Raw genomic sequence first — 27730 nt, 5'->3', positions numbered from 1 at the left:
TATTCATTTTTAAAACATACAAAATCAAAAGTGAAAATAATTAAACACGTAAAAAAAACCAAATTATACACTATAATTATACATGAAAAAATATTTGCACAAAATAACATTAAATATAAAAATATAAAATATAAAATATATAATCACTTTCTAGTGATAGAAAATATAAAATATAAAATCACTTAGAACTCTCTACACCTATATGAGATTTTTGTACAAATAAAAGAAGAGCAAATTTATCTAATCTTACAGAAAAAGGAAAACAAACCTTAACCTGAAGCTTAAAAAAGAATACTTGCTTGTCATCCAAATGGAGGATAAGATTTGATAAAAGGATAAGGAAGGAAGAAGCTCACTCTCTCTACCATTTCAATTTCTCCAAATAATAAACTTCAGTTATCCGATGTGGCAGAGGTTTCTGCACATGTCCACCATGGCATTGAGTGGAGGGACATGTCAGCGTTACGGAGACAGCGACGTACAAGTGTCGGTGAGTATTGGGTAGAAGTGTCTGTTCCTCTTTTTGTTCTCCTCCTGAGGAGAAGCGCGAGGGAGGATTTTCAGGGTAGGTGGCGGCAATGACAATCGCGACTCGCCAGGAGGGTTGCACACGGATTCGAACCCTAGCCCTTCACACCTTTAGCCCGGTTCTTTCCTTTTTTCCCCATTTCCCATCCTCTCTCTTCTTCCCTTCCCTTCTATTACTGTAAACAGTAAACACTCTATTCCTCTTACTGTACAATTTCACGAGCACATTGCCTCTGTTAAATACGGCAGCAGCTGCAATTTGTTTTGTTTATTAAAAAAAATAAAAATCTAGTCCTATGAAACTGATCAAACTCCTCTGTATATACACAGGGCATTGACGTGGGTTTGTCAGATCTGTGAAGGTGGTTATACCCATTTAAAAAAAATAGATCGTTGTACAGGAATTTTCCTCGTTACGTTCTTCTCGACTGGTTTTCATATTGTGGCAGCAACAGATTGCAACTACAGGATTTTTTGGTCAGAGTTAAGTTATCTCCGTTTAAAATATTTTGTTTTTTGTCTTTGTATTTGAAGTGCACTTTTTGTGGATTGTTAGCCAGGTGTCTGTAGACCTTTAGGGCTGATATAAAAATCCAGACTAATAAAGAAAATGAAAATTTATGGTTTCTTCATATATCTTGTGTTTTGCCTCAGTGGGATATTGCGTATTGTTTATGCCAGGCATTTTTTCTTCTCCAGAAAATCCAAGTTGTGTATTGAAAGCAAGTTTCTTAATTAAATGAATGTAGCTAAAAACCCAAAATGCCCATATGCAGGCACAATGGGAAAAACCCACTTGAACATTCAGAGGCGCATCCAAAATGCCTATTTAAATTATTGAAGGGCATTGATACATGCTCTCTTATAAGAGTGCACTCGTTTTCTTATAGTATTTGTAGGTTTTATGGATCAAGTTTGTTGATTTTACTGTTAGGATAGCAATGCAGTCAGATTTTACTGCCGGTTATTTCTTATTGTTGTGATCAGATCTAAGAGCCTTGCAACCTTTGCATATCGTATTATTTCAAGGACAATGAGCTAAAGTGGATTCTTAATTATTTGAGTAATCTTGTTTTTTTGCTGTTCTTCTTCTATTTCAGCTCTCTTGCTTCGCTGAGGTAAAATTTAGATTTTTAAGAATTTAAGAATACACAATAAGTTGGTCGACTCTTTGGTTTTTTTGGCTTGTATTGAGAGACTTTTAATACAAGAGAAGTGTTTTAGAAGCATGCAGATGACATAAAGTTTTTTGTTGTACGTATTTTATTACTGTGCATTCTCCTCTTGATTTATTGTGACTTATAGGTTTGTATTTAGATGCTTTTGGTTTGGTTTGGCTTGGATTCTGGGTGCTTCAAGTCTCTCTACCAAAACCTTTCTGATGGCATTATTTTATTTCTTTATTAGTACCTCAGCTTGGCATATCCTTTAATTTGTGGTGGGTACATAAATAATTACAACTAATGGCTTTTATTTGGACAAAATAGAAAAACCTAGTTACAATTTACTTCTGATAAAGGCTCTGGTGCAGACAACCTCTGTTGCTGTAAAGTTATTTTCTCTGCCCTAATTGATCATGGAACAAAAACAGAATAGCCACAACATAACATAGCATCTGAACTAAACTCAAAAAGTATTCATATGATATGAACTACCAGCTCGCAATGGATGCAGAATGAAAAACATATGCATCAAGTTAGCAGCTAGAAAAATCATCCTTTTATTTATACTTTGCAACACCACAACAAGTCCTCTATCTTCTACGGTTAAACAACACCTATTGAAAACCAGAAAAAATGAGAAGCTACGAAAGGGAAATCCCCCTAAAATAAGACCACATGAAATGCCACTAATGGCAGTTACAAACCAAAATTTAACAATATTAAAGAAAAGAAATTGACGGAAGAGTGGGGGACCTGCCATAAAAGGGCAGTTACATCAGGCTCCTTTATAATATTTTATATGAAAATTAGTAGCTTAATCTGCCTACTCTTTTTTGTTCACCCTTATACAAACAATGTATCTATATTAGTGGTGTTGATGGCTTAGTTTCTGGCACTGTTGGTGAATTCTTCTTGTACAACGGTACCATTAATATTAATGTGTACATATATGTCTAGTCCTCACTCCTCATACAACTGTACCATATATAATAGGGTGTACATACATGTCTACAACATTTTGCGCTGTGTAATATTTTTCTGACGAGCATTTCTTGAGATCATTACTGGTGAGTATCCCTTCACTTCGTTAGTCTTGTGTTAAGTTCTCTTTATATGCAAATAGTCAAAGAGTTCATTTTCTCATTTCCTTTCTTACAAAAGGACTCTCTACTGGTATTATGCCATTTGCTTTGATAGTACCCTGTTCTTCAAAAGGCGTTTCCAATGACAGAGTCTCTCACTAAGTCAGTTTAAGCCAGAAGGCTTGGATTGACTTGCTAAAATATAAGTTGTTTGAATAGGGAAGGGGAAGATAGGAGGTTGAAAAATCCAGAACACATACCTGTTATGAAGGATCCTTGCATAATAAAATTTCTTGTATTTGGTTTTCAGGGAACTTAACTTGTCTTCAACCTTAATATCCTTCATGTTCACTTTCTAGATATGCATGTAAGGCTTAATAGTACCATGTGTGCATATAAGAAGCGTATGTATAAATCTGCTGCAGTTGTTATTGACATCAGTGGACTGTAGTATTTTTCTGTAGATATGGCATTGCCAAGTCAATTCTATGCTTGTTGGGTATTATAAGAAAGGATAAAGAAAAACAGTAGTGAATTCCTATTCTGAATTATGATGCATTTCTTTGGAGTTCATTTTTAATTTTCTGTGCGATGTTGAAGCATGATGTTTCTCAAAACTTTGTGAAGGCCAGTCTTTATTGATTATATTAGATTAACATGTTGTCCTTCTGATTTGATTGAACAGTTAAAAGATACGTTAATAATGGCAAGTCACATGAAAGGAAAAACACAGCCTGTAAACTGGTCTTATTCACCAAGGCAGTCCCATCTTCCTCCCAAGAGTCCATTCCCAAGCATGGGGCCAACTTTTGTAGAGTATGGTCCTAGTCATTTCACGGGACAGAAAAGCTTTACACATGCAAGCGGAGGATATAGACAGCATCAACGGACTTCTTCAGAAAGTTTTCTCATAGAAGAGCAGCCTTCCTGGCTTGATGATCTGCTTAATGAACCTGAAACACCAGTCAAGAAGGGTTCTCATCGACGTTCTGCAAGTGACTCTGCTGCTTTTTTAGAAGTTCCTATTGCAGCTTCAAGAATAGAAAACATTGCAGAAGAGGAGGAGTTTGATATCAGCAATTTAACATCTCGACCTTCATGGGGGTCTTCAAATTTTGACAGACTTGATAAGGAAAATCGAGCATCTAACTCTTATCAGGCAAAGACAAAAAAACCGCCTATTAGAAGCTGGGAAGCTTCTGCAAGGGAGAGTCATAAAACTGCAAACTTGGGGACATCATCTCTTACACAAGATGCTGATAATGATACAATGTGTGCAATTTCACGGGAAGAGGCACATGAACATGATGTATATATTGCCACAAGTTCTGGTTTAGAGGGCAGTGACTCCTCACTTAGTAAACTAGCTGATCTTGATATGGATCCAAAGCGAGCAAAGCAGTGAGTAATATTTGCTAAAATCTTTTTTAATATTTTATATTTACAACATGTTTAGCTGTTTGCTTCAGGAGAAAATCTTTTATCCCAATGTTTCTGGTGACTGTGAAAAGTACAGGCCCTACCTTATTCATGATATCTTAGATCATAGCTATGGAATATTTGTCTTATAGCTAAGTTAACCTCCAAATGAATACTGCTTATACAGTGGCTAGCCTTGTTGCACACAAATAGGTTGGTGGCTATGCACATTGCTTGTTATGATACCTAATCTTCAATATTTTATTTTTTAGATAAGTTGCTTGGGAGTTGATTTGAAATTTTGAAGTTTGAACTTGTTATAGCATGTCTATCTGTTACAAAAATTCATGATGGGTTACACTGTATGTCATAATTTTTTACTGGCTTGACCGATGATTTCTGCTAAAGAGTTGACAGTAGAGTCTATCTTTCACTATGATGAAATTAAGTACTTTTTGTTGCAATTCTTGTGCCCAATGTACATGGATTAGGTATCCTACTGTCATACTGATTATTGTGAACTGGGATTGAGCCTTTGTGTGAGTTGCCAATGGGCATCAAGCCAATGAGAAGGGCTGTTTTGCTGATAAAGTCAAAATGATTTGCCTAAGAGTTTAAGACATAATTGGAATTAGGTAATTCTAGCAGGCGTTAAATATCTTTGTTTGTGTGATTTAGGGCTCTAAATTCTTCTAACAGAATTTTTGTAGGGCATGGACATAATTTTGTTGAAGCTATTTTTATTCCAGTACCTGATATGTTCATAAAATATTGTTACAAAACCCTTGCAGTTAGGAAGCATCAGCTGTTCTAGTAGATTAAGGTGCTAATGTAATTAATGAGCAAAGCTTATTGCCTGTGGTGTATCATTTGACACGGGAGCCATTGATCCTGCATGTTTTATTGTTTTATGATTCCAGGATAACCTGAAACACATAATGAGAGAAGTTGGTCTGTTCATAAAGTCACACTTGCACAGTGTAGCGCTTGACACAGAAGTCACTAACGCTGCATGTATTATTGTTTTGTGATGACATTAAAATAGTAAATTCAATCAGTCCTTTCCCCAAAAAGTGTTAAGTTTAACTGGCTTAATACATTATTGGAATCGGATAATTTGGTTGGGGCTAGATTTTTTATTTGTGTGACTGGTTCTTCGGAATATTATGATAGCATTTGTGTAGCTTTGACACGCCTTTGTGAAAGGTATTTTTATAGCAGTATTGATATGTCCATTAAATAGTGTTACTAAATCCTTGCATTTAGGAAGCATCAGTAGTTCCATCATTAAGGTGTCCATGTAAATAATGAATTAAGCTCATTGCCTACAGTCTTTGACACAGAAGACACTGATATTGCATGCTATACTGATTTATGATGTTATATAGAATTGTAAATCAGTCAGTCCAGGATATCCTGAAGCACTTATTTCATTCATTTATATTTACGAATTTGAAACTGGAAACAAATTCTTACTTGTGCGCTCTCTTTGGGATACACAGGTGTATAGCAGATATGATGTTCTTCCATATCTGGCTCTACATCACATCATTTTTTGACAACATTTAGATCTACTTCACATATCTCTGTTTTTCTTTTTTGTTCTTCAGGAAATGTTGGATTAAACAATTAATGTTTATACCTTTCAATCCTAAGTATATAACCCTTTTCAGGATTGTTTCCAACAGGCAATTTGCTCAGCGCTCTCGTGTTAGGAAGCTACAGTATATTTCTGAACTAGAAAGAAATGTCAGTGTACTGCAGGTATTCTTAACAGATTTTTATGTTCTAAATGCTTGTTTGAATCTATCCTATTTTTTTTCTCAGGCATTCTGATAATATTCTTCTGGTTTAAATGCGTGTCTGAATATATCATTTTTTTCTTTCTGAAATGGTGTTTAAGTGTGTTTTTAACTTGTGACGTTCAGGCTGAGGAATCAGAAGTTTCAGCTGAAGTGGCTTTTTTAAATCAACAACGCTTAATATTGACACTAGAGAACCAAGCTCTTAAGCAGCGTGTAGCTGGTCTTGCTCAAGAGAAGATGATCAAAGATGGTAAGCATTTTATAGAATTTTGTGTACAGCACAACCTTTGTCATTCCATGTATGCATGCTCTATGAACAACATAAATAAGTGCATTAATGAAAATGATTACTTTGTTCAGAATACAGTTTCTTTTTGGTTGGAAGTGTTTTTTATAATACAATTCCTAAGTGTCCATGTCACCTGCTATAGGTTGGTTCACTAGATTATCTGGAATGGTGTATATTGTCTCAAGGAAAGGAATTTTTTTTCTAAATAATTGAGTTCAAAAGAATCATTGCATATTTGACTAGTTGCTCTAGATAATCGTGAATGGGGTAATCTTAAGGAAAGGAACTGTTGTTTCTAAAAAATCGGGTTCAAAATGATCGTTGCATATTTGACTTAGGTGCATTCATGTTTTACTTTTGTTTGCTCTCTGAATGCAGCTGAACATGAACTGCTGATGAAGGAAGTACAAAGATTGAAACTTTTGTACCAACAGCAGCAATTCCAGCAGCACCCTTCATTACAGTCAAGCCCTGTACAACAAATTCCAAGTTCTCTTGATTTTGACTTACAGCAGTTGCCGTTCAGCAAGTTGAATCATGGGACTTTGAAGCAAGAGTCAAAGCCTGCTCTAGGAAGTGGTGGTTTTGGACTGGTAAAACAAATGGGGGGACTGTCTTTGGGAGTTAACAAAAATGATGAGGGAATGACTTGTAGGAATGGAAGCTCAGAGGTTTTCAAGGGTAACATACCTTCTGCCTGCATGATAGCTGGTACTGGAAAAAAGCATGAAGGCAGAAGGTGATAACTGAAGGTAGATTTTTGCCTGTAGATTATATGTTACAGGAATTTTAGTTTTTGGCTTTATATTTTGTGAATCCCTTAAAGCAGGTCCTGAAGTTTAGTGTCGTTTCTGCATTTGAGATGTGCTTTTCTATAACCATTTGATGTGGAAAAGAATATATAAGTAAAGCCTAATGATGATTTAATAGTCCTATTTATTAGCTAGAAGGGCTTTTGAGTAAATTGGACATGTGAAAACAAGCACTAAGTCGAGCTTCATATATTTTTGTTTCATTACCTAAAATGGGTCTGTTGTGGAATATTTAGTTATATCAATATGCCCTTACAGGTTCTCGATGTCTCATTTTTGCAGAATAACCCGTATGGAGGGTGATTGATGTAGTCACAAATTATTTCCCTACAAGGAAATTGTGTGATTTCTAACACTGCTTACAGGTTAACTCAGAATGCCTTCATTCTTGGGTTACAGAATTATAGATTTAACTCCTTTTACGATTCCTGGCATAAAATCAGTATCGCGTTTTGATATACAGACATCAGTAGACAGATGTTCCTGATATTAAATATCTGCTGATAAGTTTTAATTGTTTCAAATCTTAGTCTATATGTGGCCTCCAATTTGACAGTAGAGATTTGTAAAGTTTTGGTGCCCTTTAATCATAAAAATGGTCACCAGAAGTCGAAGTGGTGGTTATCTGTTAAATTGTCATTCCTGAATTTGTTTCTAAAACCTTAGCAGTTCACATTTCCTTTGTAGTCTTTACCAGTATTGCCTCTGCAGCTTACAGTTGGATATTTTCTCAGAATGCCTGTCTTTCCAGGACCAAATTTCTACTTTTAGATTCCCAAATTCCTGTTATTCCCTTGGGATAAGCAGTGGATCAGTTTGGAACTTTTTAGATTTTGCCACATCTAATGGAACTTTTTAGATTTTGCCACATCTAATGGGCATGACCTGTGTCTAGAAAAAATGCTCTAGTTGCAAATGTCATCACAGAAAGAAGTTTGATTTCAAAGAGAATGGAATGGATGTATATTGCTTGAAGGTTGATGTGATTTAAAATTTCAGGGACTATCATAGCCCTACATTCCTGCTTATATGAGATAGAAAGAATTCAACATTTGATACCTGGGAGTGTTTGAACACTTGATTGTACTGTTTTCTTAAATGTTCATGCTACATATCAAATGGATGAAATGGACACGGCATTTATTACTAGGGTCAAATTAGATATTATTTCAAGTTTAAATAAAATTCCTCGAGCACGTATGTTTTACTATGACAATCAAATCCAAATGAATAAAAAATCGGGCTTTTAAGAATTTGGTTTTGCAGTTGGGGTTAAAAATTGGATGTTTGCTGCAGTGCACTTAATTAATTTCGGGGATTTAAATTCTTGTATTCTCATATATCTCTAAATTGATGCTTGCACTTTTGTTGTTCCTCTTAATGCATAAAGCTTGCAACTGCGGACAGTACTGTAAAATCCGCTTCTTGATTTATATCAATTAGAGGTTGTAGAACAATTATCACAGGTTGGTAATGGTGGGACTTATTTGAGAATTTAAATCTAAATTTCAATTGTTACCATTAATATTTTACTATAAGTGAATCAAATCCAAACAAATCAAAACTCTGGCTTTGAAGAATTTGGTTTTGCAGTTGGGGTAAATTTGAATGTTTGCTGCGGTGCACTTAATTAATTACAGGGATTTAATTTTCTTCTTCTCATATATCTCTAAATTGATGCTTGCACTTTTGTAGTTTCTCTTAATGCATAAAGCTTGCAACTGTGGACAGTACTGTAAAATCTGCTTTCTTGAATCATATAAATCACAGGTTGTAACACTATTATCACAGGTTGGTAATGATGGGACTACAGAAAATTAAAATCTAAAATTCATTGGTTACCGTCAATATTAATATTGGTCGAATGGCAAGTTGTTCAAATTGCCCATTTCTTTTGCTGCCTCCAAGTGGTTTGTATGTCAAAGTTAGGTGCTTACGAAGGCACTGAAGTTATCATTGAATCTGGTAAAGCAGTTTTTGACTACTAACTAACTGCATACGAATTGGAAAATCACATGAATTAAGGGATATCTAAAAATAAAGCAATGGGAGTGATCATGGCTTTACTGAACTTGCAGTTAATTTGTACTAGAAAACTTTAATCACGACACGTAGATATGGGAAATTATTCGTTGTGCAAGCTTGTTGGGGAGGTTAGCTAAAGCACTAAACAGTTTAGATATTTTTGTTGCATAAATTTGTTGATTTTACTTTAAGAAATTTAGAAATAAAATAGTCATATTATTTTGTTTCTTTTCGGGGTGAAGGAAGACAGCTATTTAATAAATATCTTGAGCAAAGTAAAAGCGCCAAAATCTTTTGTACATATGTAATATATTTTGACTTTGCAGTGTCACTCCACATAAATTATGAGGGTTTTTTTTATAAAAATTTATAACTCTAGTGACTTTATTTTTATTCTTATTTATGAAATGGGACAGGCTGTGTGGTTTTTGAATAAGGTTTTATTCCTTTCAAATCCCATGAGATGTTGAGGGTGTCACTTGAACTTGTGGGGATGCACCTCCATAGAAGCTATTGGTGGGGGAAGGTCTTATTCTAATTGGGTGAGGATGTTGTCCTTTACTTATTCTAAGAGGGAATGTGTCTGCCATCTTAGTTGGAGGGGAGACATGTTATGGACTTTTTAAAATTTAGTATACAAGTCTTATTGGTTTCTTATTGACTTTTTAAAATTGAGGTAGATAGGTCTTATTGTCTTATTGTTTTTATTAAAAAAATAGATCTTATTGGTTTTTAGTGGTAGGGTGTAGGTGTAGGTGTAGGTGTAGTCATCCTCTCTAATGTTTTTAGTGGGAGGGTATAGGTCTAGTCGTCCTTTCTAATGTTTGGGATATGTTTTATTGTCTTTTATTTAAAATTGGAGGGAATATATCTTATGATTTTTAAAATTACAATTTGTAGGTCTTATTGTCTTTTTAAGATTGAGAGAGTATATCTTATTGTCTTTCAAAATTGTAGTGAATTGGTTTTAGTTTTTTAAAAAATGTAAGGGACATGTATGTCTTACCAATTCTTCTTTTTATATGGTAGGAAATGCATTTTATTTACATTTTTAAATTGTGAGATGTTCTCTTGCTATTTATTCTAATTAAGAGAATGTGTGCCATTTTAAATGGTATTTCAAAATTGTAGTGAATTGGTTTTAGTTTTTTAAAAAATGTAAGGGATATGTATGTCTTACCAATTCTTCTTTTTATATGGTAGGAAATGCATTTTATTGACATTTTTAAATTGTGAGATGTTCTCTTGCTATTTATTCTAATTAAGAGAATGTGTGCCATTTTAAATGGTATTTTAAAATAATTATTTAGAAGTGTAGTATATCTATCTTACTATCTTTTAAGGAATGCCTTAACGCTTTTATCAAAGAGTTGGGAATGGATTTTAATTAGTTTATAGTGGTTAAAGATGGGTCTTAATTATTTTCTAGTGGTTGGGGATAGACCTAACTTTTTTTAGTGGGAGGCTCTAGGTCTAACTACCATTAAGATGTTTGTTATCTATTATTACCTTTTATTAAATGGAGGGATGCATCTTATTTTCTTGTTAAAATTGTAGTGAGTAGGTCTTACCATCTTTTCAAAATTGTAGTGGATGAGTTAGTCTTTTATGAATGAGAGGGATATATGTCTTTTTTGCATGGTAGGGGACATGTTTTATTGTTATTTTTAAATTATGGAGGATGTGCCTCAGTAATACTTATAATTTATAGGGAGGCCTATTAATGGGCCTTTTCAGGTTAATCTTGATGGGTAGATTGATTTGAAGGAGCAGTGGGAATGCCCAGATTTGGGTTGGATGAAAGTGAATTTTGACGGGGTATCCAAGGGTAATCTTGGCTCGTCAGGTGCAAGGTTTGTTGCTAGAGATTTCCAGGGGAACCTTCTGGCAATTGGCGCAAAACGTCTCAACGATGAAACCAATAACGATGCAGAAGCACAGGTTGCTTGGGAAGCTATTCAAATGGCAAAAAAACTAAATTTCAATCGCATCCATTTGGAGGGGGACTTGTTAATGGTTACTAATGCAATTGTCAAAGGTGAAACAAGTGCCTAAAGTTTAAACAAATACATAAAATTAATTTCCTTTGCCCTTTCCTCTTTTGAGGATTTCAAAATTTTGCATGTGAGAAGGAGCGACAACCAGCTGGCTAACATGTTGTTGAACACGGCTAAGTCATCATTAAATATTAATAGCCCAAATTTATTTGAAGATTTTTGGCGGATATGCAATCAAGACTTGGAGTTGCATTTTGATGGTGGATAGTACCGCCATTAATTGACATGACAAGTGGACGTGTTGTTTGAAATGCCTCGATTTATACTTCCTGTGTGACTATCTGTCTCATTTTATTGCTCTGAGTTGATGCGCTAAGTAGAGGGTGGGAGACAAGTGCCATGGAGGCAAATTTTACATTAGTCTCATTGAGACGAAAACAATGCTTTCGTGGCAAAATAACAGAGAAATGACTTTGTAGTGTCTTTAAGATTGATGAACCCCTCTTTTGGCAGATTATAGACTTGATCCCGGGAGAGGAATTTTTGAAGTCGAAACACTGTTATCGTTCCAATATAGACATTGCTTCAACCTTTATGGCCTGAAGAGTGGAATTGGAATCCAAGGAGGAGGTGTTAAGGGCTATGAAAGAATGTGTGAAGTAGGAGTGGTGTGGTGGAATGATTATAATCTTGGCAATGACTGAACCTGATGTGGGTCTTTGGGCTCATCATGGAGATTGGTGTCAATTTGGCTATGTGAAGGCACTAGTGTAATCATTTCTCATTTGGAGTGTTTTTGGTAAACGAGACAAGCGTTGAGTTGAAGCCCAAATTGGTTGGGATTCGTTGAAGGATTTCTTTGAATGCTTAGGAGCTGGAACGTAAGATGGTGCAACTGGAATGAGACAATGTGTGTGGAAAAAAGGACAAGATCCACTCAAAGGACCAGGGGCCTATTGGCTCGATGGGGAAGAAGCAAAATACCTAGTTGGTGCAGCCATTTTGTGTGGCTTTTTTGATTTCCTGTTCGAATGTCATAGTTTAGGGTTTGTTGATGAACCCTAGTGAAATCAAAGTTTGGGGTTTTTTTTTGTTCATGTTTAAGTAAATTTTGAGGTTCTAGTTGGTTTATGGGCACTTGCACATTTAGGAGCCTGACCTTGATTGATCTTTGTTCTTAGGCAGTTTGTGTTGGGTGCCGTGGAAATGGTTGGCTGAATGAGCCGAGGTGGTAGGGTCTGCTTTCAGCCTTTTCTGCTAATATCATACTTGGCATGTACTTTCTCTTAGTTTATTAATACAATACCAAATATTACCGATAAAAAAAACAACATATAATTTATAGGGATATTCTATTTTTTATTATTTTAAATTGTAGGAGATATATTTTATAATTGTTGTAGGGTATGCATTTTTAAAAAGGAAGGGGATATTACATTTTTTAAAGATTAAGGAGAAGATTATTTTAACATAAATAAATTATTAGACTATGGTCAAACATAGGGAGGCTAGATAAACTTTCTTAACTAATGCATGTGAAAGAAATTATCAGCATTTTCCATATAAATGGTTCTATGGTTATTTTATTCTCGTAGTTAGAAATTAGGTAAAAGCAAGGGGTTTTAAATGATAAATGATTAAATATAGATGATAATGTATGGTCTTTTTTTTTTTTTTCAAAAGTTATAACTTCAAAAAAAAATCATAACGATCATTGATATAGAAGTTTTTAAATTGGTGGAGGGAGATGTTCAATCACTTTTTTCAACACCTATTTTAACATTATGGCTATATATGTAACGGATTTTATTGATTTTTTAATTTAACTAATGTATTTTTCAATTTAAGGAGAATTGCCCTTTTTAAAGAATAAGGAGTATATTATTTTAAAATAAATAAATTACTAGACTATGGTCTTATGGAGTGAGGCTAAACAAAAGTTCTTAACTAATACATTTGAAAAAAATATGAGCATTTTCCATACAAATGATTCTATGGTTGTTTTATTCTTGTGGTTAGAAATTAGGTAGAAGTGAGCAGTTTTAAATGAGATTATTAAATATAGATTTAAATGGATGGTCATTTTTTTCAAAAAATATAACTGTAAAGAAAAAAGCCATGCAGGCAACCATTGACATAAAAGTTTATAATTTGGTGGAGGGAGATGTTCAATCACTTTTCTCAACATCAATTTTAACATTATAGCTATAAGTAAGACTAATTTTATTGATTTTTGTTGTTTTACTAATGTTTTTTTTAATTTCATCAAACTGGATTAAAAATTGAAGCTCGAGGCCCCATCATGGCCATGCCCTTAGAGGAGATATTATGTTTGTAATTAGAGTTAATACTGTTTTAAAATGGGGTTGATAGTTGCTTTTTGAAATTGAAAGGAATTGAAGTCTATGTTATTTTTGTAAAATTGGAAGGGATTGAAGGGTACATTACTTTTCTAAAATTAGGGATTTGAGGGGATGTTGTTCTAGGTTTTTAAAACTCAACAATTATGATTGTTTAATATGCCTCTTTTGCTTTATTTTATTTTATTTTAATTGGTGCAAAAATTATTAATAAGGTTGATCATAAATAAACATTTGTTTAGTTGGATACGATATTGTTGAGTACTAGTTATTTCTACCTTTAACGGAAAACCTATGTCTAAATGAAATATGAGCATATGCAAGGTTGTTCTTGAAGTATTGGATGCTAGTCCTATAAGTGCATAGAGGGGCATATGATTGTATTTACTAGCCTTGCTTTGAATCCTTAACAATTTTAACTCATATGAATTTCAATGTTTTGTTTATGTCCTCTTTCATTCCATTGAGGGTATGTTACCCGCCTTTCGCAATCAACCCATTGACATGTTTATTATCGCGAAGTTCACTCCATCGCGTAAACCTTCCATGTTTTGTGGTTCTCGAAAACCCCTGATCGACCGATAAAGCCTTTAGGTGTCAAGTCGTGTCTGTTAAAAAAGGGGCCCCACCTTACCTATCGATCTATCGCTTCCCAATGGAAGTTAAACTTGGCTATTTCATACCGTCACTCATTCCTTTTCTACCCGATACCCCGATCCCCGATAACACATAATGATGGGTCCCTCACGAGTCTTGTATCGGGTGATCGCACAATAGGGCTCTTTTTGCACATGCTTTTCTTCTTGCTCGACATTTCTTGAAAGGCACGATCACCCGAGGCTCTGATGGTAGTGGTTCAAAAATCGATGATCTGTATGATGATGTCAGCCAAATGCTATAAGTAGGTAATAAATGAGATAATCAATAAAGGGCTCATTACAAATCCCGAAGCAGTACTGCAACCATCAAAGTAGAAGAGTTAATTAATCCAGGTTTTTGTATATCTGTCAACTTTGTTCATGCATTTTATATTCAAAGTTTTGAAATAATTGAAGGGGCATTCAAGGCGGAAATGCAAAACCAAGTTTGAAAATATAAACCCACTGTGTCAAAATTGTTGAAGTTTCTGATTTTCCCATTGGCAAAATAAGTAGAGCTTATAGTTCGACATTCATGAACACTTTTTTTCATCATAGCTCTTTCTTATTTTATCTCAATTCAAGTTTTCATCCTGTTTGGGAAACCCTATCATTTCTTTGCTCAGCTTCTATGGCACCCAAAACCCCTTAGCCCATAGAAAATAAATTAGATGCTATTAAAGATACATAGACTGGTCCTTTCACAATGCATGATCTCCAAACAAGGTTGCACAACTCGAAAAAATCTCCCATTACATAGAAAATAATTGAGTGTGCATTATCTCAGGCTGACGGCTACCCTTCTACCATTGCGTGTCCTAAGTTGGTCTTTTTATGTGTGCACCATTATCATCCTGACTCTTGAGAAATCCAAGATGCCAACCAAAATGTAATTGCTAAAATAGATATAGATACTGTCTCCCTAGCTCTGCACATTCCCGAGAAAGAAGGGCAGTTGGATATATCTTTTCAGGCAAGATGAGAATATTTTCATAATCGGGCAGATTAGTGCTTGGATACAATTTCCAAATGATGGTTGAATGTTGTCCGACCTGGGAAGTCTAAATTACCCTCTTGGATTAAAATGGAGCTTTTTAGGGATAATGTTGTCGACATCATTGTACTGTTATGCCGAGTGGTGGGTAGGCCTGGTAGAGAATTCTTTGAAGAATGGATGTGTTACTTTATTCTTTTTATTTATGATGATGAAAATTGGATTAACTGGGCAAAGTTAATATGTGATTCTCTTCATGAGAAACTTATCAAGTTTAAGATCACATGCGATTTTATTTGAGCTCAGTGCTCTTGTATGTGATAGCCATTGGAAGAAATTCTTGGCCGGGTCAGAGACAGGTCGGTAACCTTTCAGATGGTGCCCCTGTCTATAATTGTTTTCCTTAGTTGCAAATGGGAGAGGGTATGTTTTCCTCAACTGCAAATGGGAGAGGGCATGCAAAATTTCTCTCATGTGCATGATGCCTTTCTCATGACTGTCATTAATGAAATTGAGGGAAACCCCAGAAGAAGAGTGTCAAAAGAAGTTATGGCCATAATTCAAACGTATGAGAGTTTCTACATACAATTCAAGAGTTTTTTGTATTTAAGGATCAGAGGTTATGAAAAAGCCCCATTAAAGCTTTCTAGGTATGCCTCCGACTACCTTGTGTTTTTAAGCTGTGCCGTCAGATGACCTTTGTCAACATCAAGTATATGTGAATGAGGAAGAAGGGGTATTCTTTTCCCTTGACCTTGTCCCATTTTTCCTGCAAAAATAATGAATTTGCAAGGTTCTCCGATAAAATTTTATCTGATTTTGGTCTTCGTTCTCTGCCCATGATAACTCACTTTGACAGTAAGGGGTATGTCAGAAATAATTTCTATGGAGCTGCCCACTATGCTCATCTACCCAAGCTGGAAGATTTTTGGGAAGACTGTGTTGATGACAATGAGGTTTTTAGGAGAAGTTTTATGTGACTCACTCTAAGTCAAATGTTAAATTTCAATGGTTCTACCGCTATTCCTAGAGATACAATAGATGACAATTCAGATTTGATTGATGCATCATATCAGAATACCGTCCTACTTGCCTTTCAATGGCCTGAAAATGAAGAGGAAGTAAGTATCAAGGACATAACTTCCCAAGTTATGGATAGGTCACTGGCCTGGCTTGACTGTACAATCAAAAGCTACCATGGTTCTTCTTCTTCATAGAAAGGAACACCCAAGGAAACTACCAGTACCTCTCAATCCTCTCTGAGGGTAGTGGGAAGAACAACAATGGAAACTGGTGCATCTTGGACAGACTCACAATCTGGTGGGGATGATGACCCACTAGACAAAAACTAGAAGCTAAAATCTGTTTGCAAAGAAGGCACTGCAATGCCTCCCAGGAAGAAAATAACATCTGCGTAGATCAGTTCTAGTGAGGAAGACACTCAATTTCTTTGATGACACTTTACAACACTACCAATACACTATCTCTGAAAAGTCTGATGAGTACCTCATCAACCCCATGGCTTAAGAAAACAATTGAGAATAGAAAAAGCAATACTTGCTTGCTACTAAAATTAGAATTGATACAGTAACGCGTTTGTTAGGGGAGACGCCAAAACCTAAAAAGGAAAGACGTATGGCTAGAATGATTGTAGACCCCTAAACATGTCATCATGTTTTAGAGATTGCTGATCCTAATATTGACAAAAAATTATAGGAGATTACAGAAGGAGAATTCAATGTAAGTAGAATTGACATGGGACCTGCAATAGTGGAGGGAGATATATATCAGGGAAAGTATTCTATCACTATCCTCTTGAGGAGAACAAAATCCGCAAAGAAGAAAAATCAAGAGCTGGCACAATATGTCGATGTGCTTACTTCTTTCATTAAATTTGCCTATTTGACTAAAAGTATAGCTACTAGTTCTTCCTCAGGGTTGTCTATCACAAAACTTATCAACTCTGATAAGTTGGAAGTTGTTAAACACTCACAAATCATCACTAAGGCAGTTGACAACTAGGCTAGTCAACTAATTGCTAAAGGATCATCATTCATAGAGAACGGTCTGATAAGTTATGACACTCTGAATCAGATGATAGATGTCCATCAAGTTGAATTGCAGAAAACAAGGAAAGAGACTCACAGGCTGTCCACTTCTCTCTTAGAAATGTGGGAAGTTAGCAAGCTGCTACAGGTTATTTTGACTTTAGAGCATATTATCAGAGATTCTAGTATTGAAAACATCACTACTTGGACAAAGATGTTGGAATTGAAACACCACGTTGTTGGTGAACTTGAGTCACATCATACTGCTTCAGTAGTTCAAAATACGAATCTCCGAAGGGACTTAAAAAGTATCTTCGATACCATCGATGCTAGTATACTTAGCAGTGATGGGAAGGAGTTGTTAGAGAAAGCGATAGCAAAGAGAATTTTCCATCAAAAAGTAGAGGATAGTATCTTTGTAACCAATGCAGGCCCTAAGTCATTGGATTGCCTCAAAGATGCAATATTAGTGTTAAGTTCAACCCGAGAGGATATTTATGATGTCACTGGTAAGGTTGCCGAAGCAAATTAGAAAATTTCCAAGTGGAAGGTCAGGGTCGAAGCCACAACAAAACCTACAATAGATGACATATCTCTTGTTTTGTCTAATTACAAAACTTACAGAAAGAAAGTAAACCCACAAGGTAGTGCAACAGACATGGAATTATCAAGTTAGGAGGCATATAATGATGGCAAGGAGTTGGAATATGAAGGTGCGGATGAGGGAGTTGCTTCTTAGTTTCTTGTTTTAGTTAGTTGTCTTTTTCTCATTTCTAGGTTCTTGAACTATTAGTCTTGGTGGACCGGTTATTTATGGTTTAAGTTTAAACTTCCTTGAAATGTCTGTCTCCAAGAAGCCATAATTTTGATTAGTTAAGTAAAACTATTTAAAGTAGGAGGGAACCAAAATTTAGGGTTCCGAGTTTGGGAAAAGAGGACATTTTTAGCATTTTGCAAGTTAACAGTAATTCTACACTTTTAGGAAGAAAGAAATTCTGTTTGAAAAAGACTTGTTGTGTGAGGCCCTACCCCGATCATCCTAGCATTTCTGTTATTTTCATGTTGAGACTATTATGGATGCTTTATTTTATTGCATTATGGATTTTGAACTTATATGATTCCATGATTTGGATAACATTGATGTATATTGATGCTACATTTTTATGCATTATGGATATGAAACTTTATATGATGCTAGAATAGAATTACTTTGAGATGATGTATGTCATTATTGGATTTGCAGGACTTTATTATGATGATAGAAATAGGATGCATATATTATGAATGGATCAAATTTTGAGGATTATGATAATTGCTTATGTGGATTAATTGGGATATATGAGATATTGATTTATTACTGTCAATTGTATGAGTGTTTGATGTGTATTCAAATTCATGTGTTTAATAATATATGTGGTTATTTGGAATTACTAATGTGTAAATTGAGATGCGAAGGAAAATTATCCATGTGACCATGGAAATATTATGGAGAACCAAACCTAGACCTATGTACGTTTGTAAAGCCAGGGGTTGTCTATTTGGAGAGACAACACCCCGTTTGTATCATATTTTATTTGTGAAAGTAAATGTTGCATGTGTGTTGAATTGAATTTATTAACTTGTGTAAATCCAACAAGAGACAAATTCCATGTGTAATTTTTATAATGTATTTTATTGTGTCAGTTGGCACATGTGCTGATTAGTGTCATTGATTTTGTCTTGTCTCTTGGAGGGAGTTTGTTTCTACCAAAGCCCATTTCAAACTTTTGAGTGTGGTCCCAAATTTGCCTTGGGTAGGGAGTCTTGGGAGTGGTCAACTCAAGTTTGACCCGTAGGTTAACTTCAGTTGGGTTTCTAATGGGTCAAATGGGCTCCTAGGGTTAGTTTTAGGGCTTTTCCAAAGGTCCAAAGGGTATACCTATGGGTTAGGGGTATTTTTAAGCATGTGACTACTCCCATGTGACTATTTAGTCACCTCAAAAAGTGGTTTTTCTTAGGTGAGCGAAAATTCAACTTGGAAGGTTCCTCCTAGGATAGACAACCTTCCCTTTTGATGACAAACTCTCTTCCCCATCCTCTCTTACCTTTTCTCTTTCCAGTTTTAGCAACATATAAGAGGTTGGGAAGACCAACCAATGGGAACTCTCACTCTATCCAAGGGGTTGGGAAGAGTGAGAGAGGTCTTCTTAGGCAAGGATTAGGGACTTAGTGAGTTAATCACCCACTCTCCATTGTTGGAGATTATGCAATTTTGAAGAATAGTTGTAAGATAGAATTTTGGCTAAGTGTTGGTGAAAAGATTGTGTGGATTTGGGCTACTCATCCCCAACTAGATCTAGCAAAACCTTTGGGCAGATTAAGGTTGGTTCTTACTCTCTTTCTTGGTTATGTTGCATATTTATGTTTGAAGAAATGCTTGTATGAAAGAGTTGTTTATTTGTATTTTACTTTGTGAAAGTATATGTGATTTTCCCCTTCATTTCTTTTATGCATTTTCTTGTATTGGGAGTATCCAAGACCTTCTACTCTTGGGAGAGTAAGATGGTCTTGGGGTGGAAGGAGTTTGACAGCCTTGGGTGAGAGGCTCTCATTAAGAGAGTGATCTCAAGGGTGTTCTTTTGTGACCCTTGCTGCATAGCCTTGTTTATGCATTTGGGGGTCATAAGGAGAGATGAGATGGCTTATATGCCTTTGGGGGGCATAAGGATGTGGGGATGGACTTGTGTTGTATTTGGTTGCCATGAGGTGGCTTGAGATGTTCCATGCTTGCAGTCTCCCCAATGGTATTTGGTTCACTTCCACCCTTGGAAAATCATCACAAATTGTGGTGAAGTGTAGCCTTGGTTGGGAAAATTGTTTGTTGTGTGTTTATCCTTTGCTTGTTGTGGTTGTATGTGTGTAACCCGTCTAGTGCTTGGTTCTCCAAGCTCGGGGGTGGCTTCTAGTAAGCCTAGGCTGGGAGGTGAGCACTCCATGGTCAAGCCTTATGTTTTATTTGCAGGTTACTTGGGAGAAAGAAAAAAAAGAAGAAGCTAGAAGTTGCTAGTTTTTATTTGACTTGCAGAAAAGTTGGGAAAGGGAATATTGTATTTTTAATGGCAACAATGTTAAAAAAGAAAAGTTATATATTGTATTTATTTCAAAAAGATATGTATTCATTTTTATTTCAAGTCCTCATTTAATGGAATGAGAGACTAGTTGGGTATCACACCCTTTTGTAATATTGACTACCTTGTATTCTATATGCTCTTGAAAGAAATATGTATTTTCCCTATTAAGTTATTTTTGCAAAAAAAATGTTATTTATGCATTAAGTTCCTATAGTTGTTGAGTTAATATATTTGTTGCTTTCTTATTATTGGAAAATAAAAGTTCATATTATTCCATCATGCAAAATGAAATTATGGGATTTGTAAAAGCTGCATCTAGACCTATTTAGTTAAAAGAAAATACAAATTATGGTTAAATAGGTTTAATATGTCTATCTCTAAATTGGTTTTTAAATGTTCCCTAGGTTAATATAGTTGCTGTTAAAATTTATTACATTCTGTCATTTTATTTATTGCAGAAATTAAATCTGAAAGTAATAGTCTACTCCTAAAGTTACCATCTAGACTTAGAAAAAAAAATACATTGAAGCTTGCTGTTAGTGTTTTTTTTTTTTTAAATAGGAAAGAAATACACAGAATGCTTTAAACAAAAAAAAATACTATTTCCCACTATGCTAGGCTTAATGTGCTAGGGAAATAATTAGCTCATGGTTTGTATATAAAAAGATTAGGGACATAAATTAAAACCTAAATATTAGCATAATAGAAAAAAAAAGAACTTTGCATCTATTATCATGCTGCTAATAATTTAATATTTTCTGCATGTTATAAAGAGATTAAAAATAAACAGCATGCTTAAGTGTGTTTATATATATATATATATATATTCTATGAGAAACTAATTATTTTATTTAAATATAGTCTTAGCCTGGGAAACTTATTTTTTAATCATTATAACCCCAGAAATATATATATATATATATGTGTTTGTATTGTTTTTTTAAAAAAAAAAAATTAATAAAAAAAAAGAATATAAAAAAAAAAAACTATGTTGAAACTCCGATGGGAGGCCTGGGCGGCTCGGAACCCCTGTGGGCCGCAACCCACAGAGGCATCGAGGCGCCACTGTGGGCTGAGGCACACAGAGGCGCTTGCGACGCTGCTGCGGGCCGTGACCCACAGGGGCAGCCTTGGCTGCCACTGCGGGCCGTGTTCCGCAGAGACGCCGCGGCTCCGCTGCGGACCGCGACTCGCAGTGGCGCCTAGGCACCGCTATGTGGTCCGTGGGCAGAACTTCCCCCCCCCCCGCGCGGCGCCGCTGCGGACAGCGACTCGCAGTGGCGCCTAGGCGCCGCTATGTGGGCCGTGGGCAGAACTTCCCCTCCCCGCATGCCTTAATAAAAACGCCGCCTCTCCCCGTGAGCAGCACCTCTGTGTCCCTCCCTTGACTCTGCTGAAAGCCATGGCCGCCACCTCCTCCTACCTGCACACACAGAAAAATAAGATCACACACACACACACACATGCCCTAACCCAACTTTCAGGTTAGGGAAAACACACATGGATTTTATAGAAAAAAATATGTGGGATATGTTTTTAAAAAAAAGTTAGGGTTTCATTATTTTATAAATAAAAAAAAAAGGAGGGGGAAACCCTATTTGAATTTTGAATAGGGTATCCCCATAGACTTTGAACATGATTATATTTTTATTTAACAACTCCTTGCAACCTTATATATATATATATATAACTTCATGGAGTAATAGCACATAGTTATATATGTAGTCACATATATATAAAAATGACTTATAAGTTAAGATTTTAATTGGATTATTCATCGATTAGTGAAATTACAATTGTTATTGAGTAGAGATTTTTCTAAGAGATTATTTAAAAGCTAGTTTTAGAACCCTTTTGGGTTTCAATTTTATGGGGGAATAATAATAAATACTTTTGAAATAGTTAGCCTTAGAAGTTAATAGCCTTAGAAATTAAACTATATTGGCCATCTTTAATAAAATTTTATAGCACAATTGCACTATGGGATTAATCGACCCTAGAGTCAAATTTTAGACAAATTATAATTATTGTTAAAATAAATAGTAGGTTTAAACTAGGGTGATGAGAAAATGGAGGAGCGCAGGAGGAAGCTAGGGTTTCCAGGTGGAGGTGCGGCTCGATCGCGAGGTTGGGATCACAACTTTGAACAGAGGGTGTATCGGCGGCCATGGTGTCCTCCGTGTTCAAACCAGTGGCATTGGCAAGAGTCGGGAAGGAGTCAGAGGGAGGTTTGCAGTAGGGGGAACAACCGATTCCCTTTTGAGCACGATAAAGCCAAATGGGGCCATTCAAGGTATCTGAACTTTCCGAAATGGAACAAACAACAGTCAGAGGAAAGGTTAAAGAAGAAACTCCAGCGCCCCCTGAAAGACCCTTCACTGGGTGGGATATCAATCATGACTGAGATCTGGTCGGTAAGTATCTGCATCGAATCGGAGGCCTGGAAGGAATCGGTACTTTTTCTGCGCGAAAGAGCCTTCTTCATGAAATGGGGAGGCGAATGGCCAACTTTTCTTAGAGTGAGAAACTGGGTCAATGAAGAATGGGGTAACCACTTTGAGATAAAAACTCTTACTAATGGGTTTTTTTCTTATCATTGCTGGTTCGACCGAGGAGAAGACTTCTCTGATGGAATCGGGGCCGTTTTTGATGTCGGGAGTTGGTTTTTATATCAGAGATTGGACCCCTAATTTCAACCCAAGACAAGCTACCATTGAGGAAATTCCTGTGTGGATTAGAATGTACAATCTTCCTCACAAATATTGGAAGGAGGAAATCTTTAAGAGTGTAGGGGAGAAAATAGGGAGATTTATCAAGTCAGATGAAGCGGTTGATAAGCTCAATTCATGCATGTATGCCCGTATCTGTGTTATGTGGAAGCCGCATCTTGGGCTCCTGAAGGTTGTTGAAATGAGGTCTCCAGAAGGAGTATGGAGACAAGACATAGAAATCGAAGAAATCATATTCAAATGTAAGATTTGTAAAGAATGGGCCCATGAGGATCGAGACTGTTTGTTGGGTCAAAATGGTAAAGGAAAGGCAGATCGTGCTTTGGAGGAGCAGCTATTAGTTGGTTCGGTTGCAGACCAGAGCTTGGGAAATATCACTCTAAGTTTTGTCCCGAAGGCCGCAAGTGATGAGGTCATTCGCCTTTGTTTAGATATGCAAGTAGGGGTGGAAGAACTTTCTGACTCCAACCCAGGTCAGGAGAAGCTGCATCAGGCCGCTGTGTTGGATGGAGATAAGCCTGTTGTGCTAGTGTCGGGTGGATTGTCTGAGCAGGTTGTTGAGTTCTCTCAGAACCAATGAATTCATTTGGGAGAAGAGAAAGAGGATCAAGTGTGTAAGGGCAGTGGTTGGGATGGTGATTTTCGATTTGAAGGGAAGTTGATGGAGGTAGGATCTGGGCCCGTTGTAAAGGATAGCAAAATCGGGGGAGGTTATCCATCACAACATAGGTTCTACAACACCTCGGTGGATGGGTTGAAGGACCAGGAGATGGGTGAAAGCGCTAAGTCCCTGGTAGCGGCAGAGGATCCTAGTGTGAATGCGGATGGTAATATAATCAGATTCAAGGACATTCACATGTCCCTAAGAAAGGGAAATGGAGTAGCAGGAGAGTTGGAGTCTGAGGAGGAGGAAGGATTAAGTGACGATTCTCTGGGACTGTCGGTAGAAGTAGGGGAGACAGAAGTTAGGACTATCAAACAGTCTAATTTAAATCCCCCTAAGTCTAAAGGGAACTTGAGAGGAAGAAAGAATAGATAGAGATTGCTTGAGGAAGAAGGCAACATGAAGGGCCAAACAAGGCTTCTGAGATCTGGGAGAGACTTATTCTCTCCTGGGCAGCAATGAAGTTCCTAACCTGGAATGTCAGGGGCTACAATGCCCCTGACAAGCGACGTCTGGTCAAAAGAGGTTTTGATCAGGCCAAGCCGGAAGTAATTTGTATTCAGGAGACTAAGTTGGGTCGTGATGCTGTTGCTTGCATTTTCGGGGTTAGGCAGAAATGGTCGGGTCACTTTGTGGATTTAGATGGGGCTTCAGGTGGTTTGGGCATTCTGTGGAATCCTTTGGCTGTTCATGTGGAAGTGGTGTCAAGCTTTAAGTATTGGAAGATGGTTAAAGTGATTTTGAAGACTATGAATTTCTCTTGTTTTCTTGTTAATGTCTATGGGCCGACTTTGGCTATAGAGAAGTGTAAATTATGGGAGGAAGTCTCCAGGCGCCTTGAGGAAGTGAGGCCTTTTTTAGGCATTATTGCTGGAGATTTCAATGCCACCCTCTCTTCCTCTGAGAAGTGTGGAGGGGTGAGGAGGTTGAGCCGGTCACAATTAGATTTCCAATCCTTTGTTAACGAGAACGCTCTTTTAGAAGTGGTTGCTAAAGGAGGGGATTTCACTTGGACTAATAGGCGTAGAGGTTTTTCCAATATTGCAGAGAAATTGGATAGATTCTTCCTCACAGGAGACCAGAGTATTGCCCCTGTTGTTTTTGAGGCTGAGGTACTTGCCATCTCAGGGTCAGACCATTTTCCGTTCTCCTTGGTTGTGCAGAATGATGCTGTTCCAATTCAATGTCCCTTCAAGGTGGAAAAGATGTGGCTTAGGGAATTGAGTTTTAAAGAGCTTGTAGTGGGGTGGTGGAAGGAGGCCCCAGTGGTGGAAGGGTTCCTGGCCTATCAATTTTTCAAAAAGCTTAGTTATGTGAAGCAGAAATTAAAATTTTGGAATAGGGAGGTGTTTGGTAATATTTTTGATGAAAAGAGAAGACTCGAAGGTGATCTGGGGGCCTTGAATGCTAAAGTCATGGCAGAAGGTATGGATGAAGTGGACTTCCTGACGGAGAAAGACCTTCTTAGTAGGTATGGAGAAGTTTTACAAAGGGAGGAGATCTATTGGAAACAAAAGTCGCGTGTTAATTGGCTGAAAGCGGGTGACAGAAATACGAAATTCTTTCATAGTTCGGTGAAAGCGAGGTGAAGTCTTAATAGAATTATTTCTTTGAGGCTTGCAGATGGTTCGATTATTGAAGACCCAGTTAGTATAGGTAAAGAGGCTATGGGTTTCTTTGAAAATTTGTGGAGGAAGAGTGGGATCGCCCAATCGGGTGTTCAGATGGAGCTTCTGGAGCTGATCGCTCCCTTAGTTTCCAGGGAGGACAACTCCATGCTGGAGGAGCCTGTCTCACTGAAGGAAGTTAAAGCTGCGGTGTTTGGGTTGGGTGGGGAGAAAGCACCAGGCTCAGATGGGTTTCAAGCGTTCTTTTTTCAATCCTTCTGGTAGGTGCTTGGCAAGGAGTTGGTTGCAGTGGTTGAAGAGTCTAGGTCCAGAGGCTTTGTTTTGAAGGAATTCAACTATACGATGGTGGCACTTATTCCTAAAAAGGCCAAGCCAGCTGGGATGGAGGAGTTTCGTCCTATTTCATTGTGCAACACCATCTACAAAATCATTTCAAAAGTTGCTGCCAACAAGCTTAAGTTAATTCTCGATAAGTTGATCTCCTGTGAGCAAAGTGGTTTTACCCTTGGAAGGAATATTGTGGATGGGGTGATTGTGGCCCATGAAGCTATTCATATGGCTATGAAGGGTAGACAGAGGAGAATGATTTTAAAGCTTGATATCCGAAAAGCCTATGATAGGGTGGATAGGTCTTTTCTTGTGGTTGTGTTGGAAAGATTTGGTTTTGGTAAGTCCTGGATTAAGTGGATTTCCAGTATGTTTATGCAGTTCTCAGCTTCGGTTTTAGTTAATGGTAGCCCTCATGGCTTCTTTTCAATGTCTAGGGGTATTCAGCAAGGGGATCCAATATCCCCCTTTCTCTTCATTTTGAGGGCTAAAGTTCTTGGACGGTCGATTGCTGTTAAGAGAGATCAAGGGTTGTGGAAGGGTATTGAGATTGCTCAAGGGGTTGTCTCCACAACTCATTCTCAGTTTGCAGATGACACTTGTCTGTTTAGTGTTGCTTCTATGCGTGAGGCCTCGGTTATGAAGAAAGTCTTGGATAGATTCACGTGGGCTACTGGATAGGAGATAAACTGGCTCAAATTAGAGGTTTTTTTCTTTCATACGGAAGGTTGGTCCCAGAGAGCTATTGCTAGAGTGTTTGGGATAAAAATCTGTCAACTCCCTGGTAAGTTCCTTGGCATGCCATTCTTTGCTGGAGCAGGAAAGTCAGATATGTGGAAAGGGTTGCTTGATGGTTGTAAAGCTAAGATGGAGGGCTGGAAGAGTAAGTGGCTTTCTTTGGCTGGGCACATCCTAATGCTGAAGACAGTTGTTTCAGCTATGCCTATTTTCCCATTGGCTTGCTTCAAACTCCCAGCCTCTATCATCAAGAATATGTAGCAGAAGATGAGGAAGTTTTTGTGGAATGGTAACTAGGATCAGGATAAAGTTCCGCTCATGGCTTGGGACAGAGTTTGTAAACCCAAAGGTGGGGGAGGGTAGGACTCTGTGATTGGAAGATTATTAATGAGGCCATGGGGGCTAAGTTAGTTTGGTAAATGTATAGTAAACTGGAACAAAGATGGGTTAGAATTCTACAAGCTAAGTATTTGGATAGCGGGGAGAAGGAAAGGATCCTAACAGTGAGAGATCCCCCAAGAGGGTCAGCTTTGTGGAATTTTTTGGTGAGTTGTAGAAGCCTGATAACAAATCACATTTCTTGGCATATTGGTGATGGGCGTAAGGTGAACTTTTGGCAGGATTCCTGGGATGGACATCCATCTTTAGAATCCCAGGCTTTTCAGCAGATAGTTTTAAAGACTTGTCAAGTTTGGGGCTCTAAGGTGTGTGATTTTTTGTCGAATGATACGCCCTTGCTGGGGCAGAGAAGGAGCTGGAAAGGCCATCGGGATTTAAATTTGGGGGAAGAGGAGGAAAGATATCTGAGCAAGATCTTGGGTAATCGTGAGGTTTTGTTCTCGAAGGAGGAGGATGAAATCATTTGGTGCGGGTCAAAGAGTAAATGCTACTTGGTGAAAGTGGGAATCACTCTTTTGGAAAGAGATGCCAAGATGAAGGAGTGGGAATCTAAGATTTGCTGGAACAATGTGTGCCTTCCGAAAGCTGGAGCCTTTGCGTGGCTGGCTGGCAATAAGAGGATTCTTTCTGGAGATCGCCTGAAGAAAATGGGGTTTGCAAGTCCTTTTCACTATGTTCTATGTGAAAAGGCTGACGAGGATGTGGATCATCTTTTGCTAAATTGTGATTTTGCTCAGAAGGCGTGGCTTTTTGGGCTGCAGAGATTGAATTAGATGGGCCCCATGGCCGGGAACTTGTGTGAATGGTTGGAATCTTGGCTGAGTTTGGGTAAAAATTCCATCTTTGCCGCTATTTGGAAGATTTTTCCCTCTACCGTGTTATGGGAACTTTGGAAGGAGCGAAACAGGAGAGTGTTTGATGGTAGAGTAGAAAATTGTAAGCGGTTTTTGACTAGATTGGAGAGGGCCATCTCGG

General features: G+C 37.2%; 2 protein-coding genes across 4 annotated transcripts; both read left to right on the top strand.

Moving 5' to 3' along the window:
• The first annotated feature begins 360 nt into the window (after positions 1–360).
• On the top strand, positions 361–8156 carry LOC131070918 (uncharacterized protein At4g06598). 3 transcript variants are annotated; one of them, XM_058006605.2, is made up of 7 exons: positions 361–490; positions 859–1011; positions 3459–4174; positions 5881–5956; positions 6121–6247; positions 6665–7038; positions 7381–8156. In XM_058006605.2, the coding sequence occupies exons 3-6, from the start codon at positions 3477–3479 to the stop codon at positions 7027–7029; spliced, it is 1266 nt and encodes a 421-aa protein (XP_057862588.1). In that variant the 5' UTR covers positions 361–490; positions 859–1011; positions 3459–3476; the 3' UTR covers positions 7030–7038; positions 7381–8156. The 3 variants fall into 3 exon arrangements, with proteins under 3 accessions (XP_057862588.1, XP_057862586.1, XP_057862587.1); XM_058006604.2 differs by lacking the exon at positions 361–490 and adding an exon at positions 511–713; XM_058006603.2 differs by lacking the exon at positions 361–490 and adding an exon at positions 497–647 and having other exon boundaries at positions 6665–8156.
• Positions 8157–26775: 18619 nt separating this feature from the next.
• On the top strand, positions 26776–27528 carry LOC131070874 (uncharacterized). Its single transcript, XM_058006535.2, has one exon. It carries the CDS (start codon positions 26776–26778, stop codon positions 27526–27528), a length of 753 nt encoding a protein of 250 aa, XP_057862518.2.
• The last annotated feature ends 202 nt before the right edge of the window (positions 27529–27730 follow it).

This window comes from Cryptomeria japonica, chromosome 1 (genome assembly GCF_030272615.1).
Source record: "Cryptomeria japonica chromosome 1, Sugi_1.0, whole genome shotgun sequence".
Lineage (NCBI taxonomy): Eukaryota > Viridiplantae > Streptophyta > Pinopsida > Cupressales > Cupressaceae > Cryptomeria > Cryptomeria japonica.
The sequence above is the reverse complement of the archived record's forward strand: the minus strand, read 5'-3'. Positions and strand labels throughout refer to the sequence as shown.